The sequence below is a fragment of the Sitodiplosis mosellana genome, unplaced genomic scaffold (genome assembly GCF_009176505.1).
Source record: "Sitodiplosis mosellana isolate CC-2019 unplaced genomic scaffold, AAFC_SMos_1.0 Smas_scaffold_6150, whole genome shotgun sequence".
Taxonomy (NCBI): domain Eukaryota; kingdom Metazoa; phylum Arthropoda; class Insecta; order Diptera; family Cecidomyiidae; genus Sitodiplosis; species Sitodiplosis mosellana.
The window spans coordinates 4,503,462-4,516,118 of NW_022601391.1; the positions used below are offsets into that span (position 1 = coordinate 4,503,462).

At 36.4% G+C, this 12,657-nt stretch overlaps 2 protein-coding genes across 7 annotated transcripts in view; both read right to left on the minus strand.

The window, feature by feature from the left end:
• Positions 1-12,657, minus strand: part of LOC129574076 (zinc finger Ran-binding domain-containing protein 2) — a 103,360-nt gene that overhangs the window by 43,107 nt on the left and 47,596 nt on the right. The gene's annotated exons all lie outside the window — the stretch shown is intronic.
• Positions 351-11,888, minus strand: LOC129574069 (type II inositol 1,4,5-trisphosphate 5-phosphatase). 6 transcript variants are annotated; one of them, XM_055455437.1, is made up of 14 exons: positions 11,512-11,888; positions 11,294-11,426; positions 10,126-10,236; positions 9,562-10,061; positions 9,310-9,483; positions 9,075-9,237; positions 8,815-8,993; positions 8,530-8,742; positions 8,312-8,447; positions 8,157-8,246; positions 6,313-6,753; positions 6,039-6,240; positions 1,160-1,393; positions 351-1,051 (listed from the first exon to the last, which is right to left on the minus strand). In XM_055455437.1, the coding sequence occupies exons 3-14, from the start codon at positions 10,210-10,212 to the stop codon at positions 882-884; spliced, it is 2,589 nt and encodes an 862-aa protein (XP_055311412.1). In that variant the 5' UTR covers positions 10,213-10,236; positions 11,294-11,426; positions 11,512-11,888; the 3' UTR covers positions 351-881. The 6 variants fall into 6 exon arrangements, 5 of the variants coding, with proteins under 5 accessions (XP_055311412.1, XP_055311413.1, XP_055311414.1 ...); XM_055455438.1 differs by having other exon boundaries at positions 11,764-11,876; XR_008688656.1 differs by lacking the exons at positions 351-1,051; positions 1,160-1,393 and adding exons at positions 3,293-4,639; positions 4,854-4,968 and having other exon boundaries at positions 5,215-6,240; positions 11,512-11,886.

Consider the following 12,657-nt stretch of genomic DNA (forward strand, 5'->3'; position numbering starts at 1 on the left):
GGGTATCACCGCTTGAAATGAATTTTACCACGTCACGCAACAGAATTATGTACTGCAAAATTATTGTGAAATTCATTATTTTTTCCATAAAATGTAATATTACTGTTCAAATGTTAAACGTTAAATATTTATTAGACTCGTTTAAATATATTTCACGTTATAAATGGCTTATATTACGTGCTATGAAACAAAAATGAATTTCAAAATAAGAAGACATTAAAATGATTAAGTATACGCACACTCAAGTCACTTGAATTCAACAATGTGCCGGATCAAATTGATACAAAACGCACGTGTATCGAAAATAATATGAATTATAAGCGAAACCGTAGGAAAATTAAAACATTGAATTGGAATTCACACTGCTGTAGTTTTTATTGTAATGAAATGTACGATTGATTTATTGACTTGGTGTTTACAACGCCAAATGTGTTCTCGATATGAGCAAACCGGCGATTATGACATTATGACATTTCGAAAACCAATGAAATGAACGTCAAATGTCATAAGGCTCGGTTCACATCAATAAAACTAATTCAATATTTAGACATTAGACAATTTTTGCTTCAAAGTGTTTTTTGCTTCGGGACGTGCCAATATCAATCGATTCTTTACATTAATGCCATAATTTGAAACAGAATTTTATGTTCTTTAAATTGAAAACTACCATTTTTTTCTTTTCAATTTCAGGGAAACTGTCTATGTACATATACATGGAAAACATCATATGATTTTAGAGCCATTCTAAATACTGCCAATTGGAAAGGAAGAAGGTATTTCCTCCCAACAAATGGAATTGAGTCAATACTGTCGATTTGTTTTTTATTATTTAGGGTTGATGTAGACAACAATGGCTATGGCAGATCAACAAATTTGTATGGTTACATGGGTGCTGTCAATACATCGCGTGCAAAATCTTTGATGTCATTGCACAAAAATTTGTGCATGAATGCTGTTCGTCGTTCATCGCGATCTTTTTCCGTTAGTGATCGAAATATGGATTTTGACGAATTTCCATTGCGATCCAACATAACGCGCCCAAATATTGTGGCTGAAATTGATGAAAAAAAAGAAGAAAAACACCATTTGCATAAGTTTGAAATTAAGAACGGCATTAAATTAATAAACGGTCAAGTAATGGATTCAAATAAATATGTACCAAGTTTAATCGATTCGAGCCGATTCTGCTGGTTGAATTTCAGCAATTCGTTTAAAAACATGCAAATGTATAGGAACGTATTCTTTTTGGGTCCGGATAATACTTTGATTACTTCACAGCATTTGTCAAATGATTCCGCATAGAGACATTCCTCCTCCATAGGGCTAGTTGTCGGTTCAGGGGAGGATTCGAGCAACATTAATAAGGCTTCGGCGGCAGTATATGGATTTCCGGCTTTAAAATCCCAAGAAACAATTGTTGACGCAAATACATCCATTACCAAGCGTATGTAAACGGTCGAATTAAGGCCCGCATTTGTGTGTAGTTTCAGTCATTTTTAACGTCACAATGGAAGTAGAAAAAAACGGTAAAAACAAATCAATTAGAAGGAAATAAAAACGATTATGAATCAATTGATAACAAAATAACAAATCACGTGAGAAACAAGGTCATAAATGGACCCACCTCGAGTATCATCCAACTGTACGCTTCACTTGAACTAGGTCCATTTATGACTTTGGTAAATATTGGTGTGGATATTGAAATTGACCAACTGACTGAGAAAATCTTACATACAACAACTTACCTACGGGTTTAACCCGTATTACATCGTGTATTTGCACACACGTTTTAATATGTACAAAGCCACAAAAATCAACCTTTGATAATAACTAATCGTTAATGTTTTATTTTATTCTCTTAATCTACGCTCTACTTTTCATCGACAGCATTTGATTGGCCATCTCGATTGGTCATCTCGACATTTTGGCCATATCCTTTCTGGTGGTAACACAAATGATTCGTGCACATTCAAGTCGAAAACCATACAACGGCCTAGAATGAACGAATTGAACTCGAAATTGAAATACAATAAAACATGAATGTGATTGTATTGTGTAGATCACATACCTCTGTACAAGATGCACTTCGCACAGATGTCACGATGCCAAGTAACAGTAAAAGCGTTCCGATCATTCATTGGGCTTGAGTGCCAGTTTTTCTGGAAGGCTATTTTCTTTGACCCCAATAACCCAATTCCTTTATCAGTTGCATCGTAATGTATTCGCTGCCATAATTGTGGTTTGGCCTTACGATTTTTGGCACGAATCTTGCAAATACTTGTGTCACCAATTTTATCAAAACCTGGCAAATCGGATTCCGCTTCCGGTTGTTTGGTTACTTTACGGCTGCGATGGCCTGCAACTCGACGTCGTTGACGTAGTTCACGCCGTCGTATGCGTCGATTGTACCGTCTCACTGCCTGTTCGGTATCCAATTGCTCTGGATTGTGGCTTTCACGCTCACTTCGGCGGTTTTCCCGGTGCTTCTCAGCTCTTTCGGCTCTAGTTACATTTGCTGTTGGCTTTTGGCTGGCATTTTGTTTTCGATCACGTTGCTTGCGCCGTCTGCTTCGATCAGTCACGATAACCGGTGGGAGTCTCACATCCTTGTGTGGGCGACAATCTTTGCATACTTTGAATCGGTCACTTTTTGTGCTTCTTGGAAATCGCCGCAAGCAATTGGCACAGGTTTGTGATGTATACGGCTCTGGTGTAGGCACAACATCCGTTTTGCCGTCCTTTTTTAGGCTAACTATGAACTTTCGCTGATCCGGTGTTCGTTTTGTTCTTTTCACACCGATTTTCGAATTTGATGGGAACGCCGCATCACCAAGGAACACAACTCCTGTCTCATTCTTTGTTATGTGTTTAGCCATCAAATCCATTTCGCGATTAGACTCGATGTACTTGTGCAACGATAGCTGTGCGTATTTTCTTCTGGCGTATGTAGCCAATGAATCTGTCAGCATTTTGATTTTGTGCTTAATGAATGATTTCCATTGTGATCCTCGCGGCGATACGGATGTGATCGGATAGCTTTTCAAGTCGCGCTGTTCTTTGTGCACGTACTTTCTGGTCATTTTCGTGGCCTGTTTGTCGCGCATTCCTTGTCGCGCACCCCAGTGATATTGAATACTCGATAATTTGATGTTGGTCTGTGAAATGAACAACAACAATGCAAATCTATGTTAATTTTCATATGATATTTCAACTTACTTCAATTCCAGTAGCGAGAGTCCGACGCACGCAGGCCATTTTTGTTTTCTGGCCGGGATCAATTCCTGACTCATACTTGTAACCGCCTTTGCTGACTGGCTTTTCGTACTTTGCTTTGATTTCAGACAGAGTCACGCCGGCTCCTTTGCGTTTGGGTCTGCTAAACAACACCGACACGGCACTACTGTTGGTTTGAATTTTGTGGTAAAACTCTTTCGAACCGGTTCTGAGCTGTCTGATTTTGTCCATATCGAACACAATTCCCCATGCCTCGTCTTTGTTCTCGCCTTGCTTGTAGTATGTACGATAATCAGCACGGATATCCCATCCCCGTTCATTTCTCAACTGGCCAATGATATCAATCAAGTCATTATGGTCGAATGGTATGTGCTTCAGTTTTGTATCACAGAGTGGAATAGCGGCGAAATTCTTCACTTTTGGTATCTTCGGTACCGACGGCTCTCGATTGTTCACTGGATCACGATCGTATGCTTTCCACTGTTGACGAAGGTGAGCCGTATCGATCAAAAATTTGTCCATAATGCGTTGAATGCCTATCCACATCCACAAAGACTCGAACCAGTCCTTTTGAATGTATTCGTACATTGTGAAGCATTTTACGAATGATGGGCCACAAAGCTCAGACACTTCCTTAAACAGTATGTCCATCTTCCCCTTTCGACTTTCATCATCATCATATGTCCAATCTTCATTGTACATCAAATTTTTCATCGTATTTCGAATGTCAATGTCATCGAAAGGCAAGTATGATGCATTATAAATAACCTCAAGTGGGCTTCCTTTGTGATTGAATTCATGGCACTTTACACGTAGAAAGTGGGTCAATCTCACCCAACAGTGCGTCTCCAAATTTGTCTTCACATTGGCCACATACTGGTCCTTGAGAGCATAAACTTGGCGAGTCATTTGATGGCGGCGTGGCCATTCAAAGTTGGGGCTACCTTGTGTCACCATCGCGAGAAATGCGTCTGGCATTTGGGCTGTGAGTGGATCTTTGATGTTGTCCGATGTGACACAGTTGAAACAGTCTGTTATCACATTTGCTCCATTTTGATTCACGAAGAAGTTCAAATTGTCATCATCAAATGCTTCGTTGACTCTGTAGAGCATTAACATCGATGCAAGATGCATGACTTTCGTAGCATTCAAACATTTTTCGAAGAACTTATGGATCAGAAATCCTCTTTCTGTTTCTGTTAAGTTCGTATTAATTATCGAATTAAATGCCAATTTGATCGCGCTGATTTCGATTGTGCCATTTTCTGTCGACTGTTTTGTTGAATCTTCTTTCCGATTGACAGGTTTTTTCTTCACAATGGAGTGCTTTTTCATCTGCACTTTGTTCTTCCTTGGCCTACCAAACGTCTTATTGTGCCGCTTACGCCTCGCCATCGCGATGGATCTAAACGAGAGAAAATAAATTGTAGAACGAATGAAATGTTTGTTGCAAGCGATTGTGAAATTGGCTAACTGATTGATCGCTTTAAACGAATACGATAACAATGTGATGATATTCATCAGTCCGTCGCCATAAATCATGTCAAAACATGTACACCACACGCAAAAACATGATTTTACGCTAATTTGTTGCAATTTTCTACGTTCACTAAACTCACCTCGGTCACAAAAAGTCCACTTCGTATGAATCCAAACGATTTGAATAGATCAGGCTTCGTTTGCTCTCTGTCTCCCTGTCTCAATGCGGATCTCGCCTCAAAATTGCGAAATAATCTTTGGAAAAAAAACCACAATCCATTAATTGTAATTGGCAAAAAAAAAATGGGAAAACTTGTTGTGATCGAATTAATTTATATTGATTTATTCGCGTCAATCAATGCAATCGGTCTAGAATATTGCGATTTTTCCCGCTTTGAACATGTCATTACATGGAAATGTGAACCGGTATGACAAAACAACAATTTCCAAAATAATCCACAATTTAATTTGTGCAAAAACTCTATTCTTAGCCGTACATACCTGTAAAAGGGTTTTGGTCTCGCAATTAAAGCAACTATTTCGCAAAAAAAATTGCATTTTTTCGTTGAATGTTCACTCAAAAAAATGTGCGCCAATTTCTTGTCAATGTCCTACACCAATGAGCCGCTGTGCTGAGTGGAATTTGCAAAACGAATCGTTCGCCGTCAATGTTTCATCCTTTGAACACCACATTGGCATGGCGTGACGGTTGCTGCGTCAAAACTGCTGTTTTACGAATCGGAGACAGAAAAGGAAATCTCCAAAGCGAAGCAAAATATTTTTGCTTCGACAGTTTTTTATACGAATATATAAACAAACAAAAAATGGAACGGACCATTTTCAATGCATTTTTCTTGGACAAAATGAGAAGAAGTTCCAATGACATTATAAACAAAATGATTATTATATCGTGCATATTTCTAGAGCTAATGAATGAAGATTTCAAGTGACATTTACAATTGAAAATGTTGCACAACGGTTCTGATTTCTCAATTGATTCAAAGATGAAAACGATCAAATCTGTTGTACATATATAATTCTCAGTCAGTCAGTTTTCACACCCATTATTACCGTCACGAATGGATGTGATTCGAGTGTAGCGTACAGTTGGATGATACCCGAATTTCATCCGATTCGGACGGGATTGTATGTGAATTAATGGTCAAATGCACCACTGAAGTGGGCAAAAGCATTACTTTATTTAACGGTAGAAAGCATTACATAAATGTTACTTGGGATGTAGTCAAAAAAAAAATGATCGGTACAAATTTTCTTCTCCACACATTCCAAGCATATGAATGATATTTCTATTTGGTAACACTTACGAAAATCGGCCGGCGACCACAAATTTAACCAATCTCGAATATCATTTATAAGTGGATTGGACACATATTTTCGCTCCAATGTGAACAGATTCGGCGTTTTAAGTCCATTTCGATTCAAGTAATCGACCAGCTGATAAATCTCACGCGGAATATTCAATACTTTGTACACAGAAGATGTATAGCTACTGTTAAGGTCACATTCCTATCGGATGAATACGAAAGAAAAGGAATTTATGGCCATGTCTAGAATTTTGATTTTCGGCATTTGTATTACAATTTTTAGTAAATCCTTAAGGTTTAGCTCATACACTGGTTGCGGCAGTCGTGCTAATGTCTCAACTGAAAATCCAAAACAACTTGGTCGGTATTCCCCCAACACTGTTATGAATATATCACGTCCATTTTCCACATGCAATACTAGAATATCCAATGGAACTTTTATATTGCTCGCTTTTTGTTTGCGATGCATCCGCCAAGCATGGTGAACATCAATGAATATTTTGAAACGAATGCTCAAACTATCGCCCGTTATCAGTTCACCATTAGTTGGTTCCACGTGCAACCATGGCTCACAAATTTTTTTCCCATTTTCCTCCTTACCGCAAAATTCAAATCGAACGGGCAAATGACAGTTATTGGCAACGGTGATATCACGCGTGTACGATTCATTAAATTGTATAATGTCAAAATCAATATCCGTCTTTTCCACGGTAATCTATGCCAGAAGAAAAAAGAAAAATCCATTTTTAATAATAAATAAATTGACATTATACCGATAAAAAAGTTTTTAGACATATGCATTAATATGGTGAAGTCGGTAATACAGTACAGACTCGTGAAACCGAAAACGCTTACCAAATTGTATTCTATTCTTTATTGGAACGGTTAAGATAATTTTTGTTATTGGAAGCCTGGCGTATTTCCGGGGAATATTATTAGAGTTTTTTTTTACAAGTTGCACGATAGCAGTTTTATTATTATTACAAACTTATTTTCTTTACAATTAATTTTGAACACAAAAATGGTTTCTTCTAATGATTTTGATGTTTGTTTAGCAAGTAGCAGATGGACTTATGATAGAAAATCAGTTTTAGCATCTCAACAGTTAGTGGCAGTCTTTAGCAAAAACAAATAAATGAAATGACAAATGTCTTAAGACTAGTTATTAAATTTGATGATTTTGTACCGTACAAATTGTACGTATGTTCAAAGTACCGCAGCAGCATCCATTCCAAATTCTAGATTATGCGAATGCATTTGCCCAATACCACAATCCAACTACAAAGTAGTGCAGTTTATAATAAGAACATAAAATAAAAAAAATTGAAGAAATATTGTGTCAGTGAATGAAGTGTAGCACCAATATCGATTTGGTGAATGGATCAAACTGTTTATTTTTTTTTGCTAAATTTTATTTCATTTATTTTTTGCCTTTCTATTGCAGAATATGCTGGGTTTCTGTTTTCAAATCGCAGGTTACTATTTACACACATTAAATAGCTAGTTTCAAGATTTTACATTTATTTACAATTGAATGCAATAGAATAAAAACAACGTCTCCACATAGATTTATTCAAATAAATTTATCCGATATTTTTCATGCGTTGCGTTGTTGTAACGCATCTGCAGTACAAAGTTCATATTCCCTTCCGGTTTTACCAATTCAAATTTGAGGCTGATCCGAGTGGAATTCAAAAAAATAATGCAATTTAATATTCTCGTAGGGAATGAGTACTGGAGGACTTTACTTCCAGAACAAATTGGACCAGGTCAGATCCACCTGCTCCACAAGAATTTTATAAACATTATTTTTAAATATAAGCCGAAAACAAAACTAGTAAAAAATGAGCTGGAAGTTATTCTTGTGGAGCAGGTGGATCTGGCCTGTTCTTATATGTTCTGGAAGTAAAATCACTTTTAGCAATCGTCCCTTCGGAACGGTGAATCGATTTATTCTTGGCGAATTCCGCTCGGATCGTGCTTGCGGAACAAACAACAGAGAGACATATGAATGGTTTGTATGAAAATTCAGAAAAAACAAAGTTTTGCGTATTTTCCGTGCACGTAAAAAGTGGTTTTCATTCTAGCGAATTCAGTTGTAGTTGGTATTTTACTCACTTGTGGCTGATTATCATTTTCATATTTATCTACTCTCTTCAGGACCTCTTCGTGGACACACTTGTACTTTTGTTCATCTTTCGTTTTTATCTGATATTAAAAGTAGATGTTTTAATATGTATGTATGTGAATTTTACCAATGAATTTTGAATTACCCCCGTTGAAAAGACAGCGTAAACGGGCTTGTGATCGCTCAAACGCAAACACATCACGCTGTTGTACGCTAGTTGACTGATGCGTTCACCTTTCCATAAGATGCGATCACACCAGGCTGGTGCTCGATATTTTTCACTGTTACACACAAAAATAACTAGCATTACAATGTGTTACAGTAAATAGTAGTAAAACTTCAATTGGTATACAAAACAGTCACCTGCTGTCCCAATCATCTGTTCCAGGATCATATTTATAAGTGGGCCGAAAATTTATGGCACCTTCCGTGTAATTCAGGAACACACGCTGACGTTGCATTTCCTGATACAATTGGTCATGCTTTACTATTTCCGAGAAGTTGGTAACGTCAAACAGTTGACGCGGTGGATTGTCAACAAGGCGATAGTTTAAATCTCCAATCCAGAATATGTGGCTGTAAATGATCAAATTGTCAAATAAAAAATGCAAGGAATTTTGCAATTGCAACAAAACGGATAAAATTTACTTGTGTTCATCGATCGATCGACGCGATATACCGAATTCGAAATGCATGCGACGAATAATGTCGTCATGATCCTCCTTTCGCCGTTCAATCTCACTTGAGTGAGCTGCCAAATGAGAATTCACAAAACAAATAAACGCTTCATTTATTTGCATGCTCACACCGACACCGCCTTTGTTGCCCTACATTTTGGTTTTTGGTTAATATTTAATTGTATTAAGCTAATTTTGTTAGATCGATTCCATTTTTAAAAAAAACGTTACCATAAAACTAAGTGCACCCGTTCCGACCGCTTGAGTTGAATACCTCAGAACATTTTTACGTAGCTCCTGTCGAACGATAACAGTTAACATCATACCAACTAAACGTACCGACACCAATTCTTCATAGTTTGCATTTGGATTCAAACTCGACATAATTTTTCGGCTAAAAGAATTGAACATTAATTTAAATAAATCAACACAAAAAATCAAACAATATTTCATACGGATCACTTACATCCAAATAGGATCTGGTCGATTTTCACTGAATGTTATTGCTTTGGGAGATAAATCTAGTTCTTGAAAGGCAACCGCATAAATGTCTGGTGGACTTTCAGTTGCACACAGCCAGGGCGTTAGTTCAACGTCATCACATGGTCGTCCATTCACATTCCATGTTGCCGTGTAAATACTAAAACGTGACATTACAAACAAAAGTACGATAAAATCAAGCGAAAATGTTCGTCTATTGTACAAAAAAAAATCTTACGTGAAATCCTTATGGATGATGTATTCAAATTCTCGTTTCTCAAGCTCCTCACGAAATTTCGACTCACGCCTTTGCAATGTGATTGTTCCATCGGCTATATTTCTATCTATGGCTGACTGATCTTCACGTCGATACTTTTGCAGCCACTTGAATTTTTCAGGATCATCCATCTTTGGCGCACCAATAATTTGCTTGCAATCCTCATGGAAACTACCAAAACTTTTAGCATGAGCTGACTTTAATGGATAGTAATAGTAGACTGATTGACCCTGTGACGAATGTATCTTAAATTGATTCTCAGTGAAGTTACTCGATGAACTCGTATCCAGCGTAAAATCTTCGTTCAGCGGATAAACACTTTCAATTGTTAGATCGGAAAATAGTTCTGGGGGCCATTTCGATGATGCAAATGCAAAGATTGCCGCTGTATCTCCATGAGCAACGAGTGCTAGCAAACGATCTTTATACTCGCCGCCAATTATTTGATAAGTCTCACATATCTATGGTTTGTGTACAAATGATTGAAATTTGAGCCATCATAAATAAAATCATATGTCCACTTACCGATAGGACACTCTCATCGTGTCGAAGTTTGTCTTTGACAATGTTCAATACTAAGTTCTCCGTTGGAATTAGATTATCAAAATTCATATTTAAGCGTAGTACAGTATAACCCTATACAAACAAATATATAAACAAATCGATCAGTCCATTATTCCAAATTGATTCTCACAGTTAGATACAATACGAACGGATAATTTCCGTTTCACTTGGCATGAAATATCAACCACTCTGACTATGATAAATATTAAAAACATTGTCCCGTATTGTAGAGTTTATTGTTTGCATACAGAATTATTGAAACTCCAAAAAAGCTATTTACATTTTTGAAATAGAAATTGGTGGAGAAGGTGTTGCACAGCACTATTTGATACAAAATAGTTTTATTAAACAAAAGTTTAAATGCAACTGTTGTCATTCGGTTTCACTGCTTTTTCTGCGAGTAAGTAGTTTAGGCGTACCACTTCTAATTCTTCAGTTGAACAAAATGGGAGGAAAAAAAGAAAAATATTGGCACTTAGTCCCACACTGCGAAGAAAAAAAATTAGCTGACTAGAAAAAAGGTGGCCGAGTGAAGAAAAAGTATCGTTACTATTTGTGCCGTGGATGTGTGTGATTGGCGTAGAACAAATTGATAGATAACAAATCAACGGGAGAATCGATTACGTCCCGGCATGCAAAATCGATATTAACTAGTGAATGAAACCATAACGTTATCGTTGGTCGGCACATTCATTACACAGACATTTTTTCATTTTCTTCAATAAAAAACAATACAAAAAACACAGTGAGATCAAGCGAAGGTTCCAAACTATCTAAACTATCGCGGGTCAGAGGCGTTTTTGCAGCTGACGTAATCCAAAACGATGCCAAACAACATAGCACCACACATTTTAACGGCAATGTTTGGCAGTATTGAACAAGTGTGAATTTGATTTGTACCAGTGAATAATTGTGTGATTGCAATGTAATCCTTCAGGAATTTTCGCTGAACAAAACCAAAAAATTGACATAAAATTCCTTCCCTCTCACAGTGTGGTGCACAATGGAAGTAGAACTTTGTACGAAATTTGTAATTTTTAGCAGTGGTTTTCTATTTTGGGAAGTCTGAACGTTGATCGATACTACCTATTATTTTTTCTTTTCCATACAGGTGTTCGAATATATTTACCTTAATCTTGCATTTTATTTGTTGAAATGTGATTAATCAAAATTATTAAAATCGGTGACAGTTATGATAAAATTGTACAATCATCAGGAAAAACAGCCAAATCTCGTAAATATTACACGACAAAACTTTTTTTCTAAATTAAAGATAACAATTATATTTTATTCGGTCAATTATATCGTTTACAATCAATTGTATACACAACTCGAATCGACTTTTACCGATCACATTTAATTTTTATCTTGTTTTGCTTTGGTAAAAAACAAATTGGAAGAATAGATTTATTTGCATTCAACCAAGTATACAATTTTCTGATGATTTTGTAACAAGTTCAAATTTCTATGGATTTAATTCAATTTTGTGTGAAATTGTATGGGTTTTAGTTGTATTCTGGTTTTCGTGATTACTAAATTCATTGGATAGTGACTGGGACATGGAAAATGTGACGACAAAACTGATATGTATATCAATACCCGAACGGACGATTTCTTTGAAATGCGATGAAAAATCCACTTCTGTCACCCGAAACAATTCACTATACGCTCTTTGTTGTTTGTACATCTTTCTTCACACGAGCTATCGTAATCTGTCATGTGAGTGTGTGTTGCTGAAACGTCAACGAAATTTTTCTTGGAATCTGTCAGATTTGTTTGATACACAGCGTTCGCATAACGTTCAACTCAAACATTTCGATACGACCACACTAATTATTCTTCAAAACAGAAAAAAAAACTATCAATCGACGAACAACTGTAAATTGGTTAAACAAATGATTGAAGAAAGTGTTTATTAACGTATTTGATTTTTGCTATTGCGAAACTTAAAATGTATCTATAAATAAAATAAATAGTGTATATTCATCCATAAATGATGAATTCCATTGCAGAGAAAAAGAAGAAATAGTTTATAGCTAGGTTTTACGTACAGATGGCGTTAATATGTCAGATTGGTTTTCAAGTATTATTGCCCATAGCTCGTAATTTTCAAATCGGTTTTGTTTCCATTTAGTATTCATTGTGCTATACAACTGTTAGCATTTTTGAATAAGATATTCGTATTTTTATTCACCAACTTTTAATCATGTTCAGCTATAAATCTGAAGACTACAATTACTTTAGCTCGTGGATTTAAGTAGAATTTAGGTATTCAATAACAAGCTCCCAATGTTTGCAGCGCATGCAATAGTATGCATGTATATATGTATGTATTTTACAGTCATAAATGGTCACAATTCAATATGGAAGACAGCGGTGGCGGTTGCTTTCATTTACACATACACAAGCAATACATAAAACATTCATACGGTATGTTGGCCATTGCTTTCGTTGAAACTGCGCCTGTCTACGTTTATTGGACGCATTTGTATG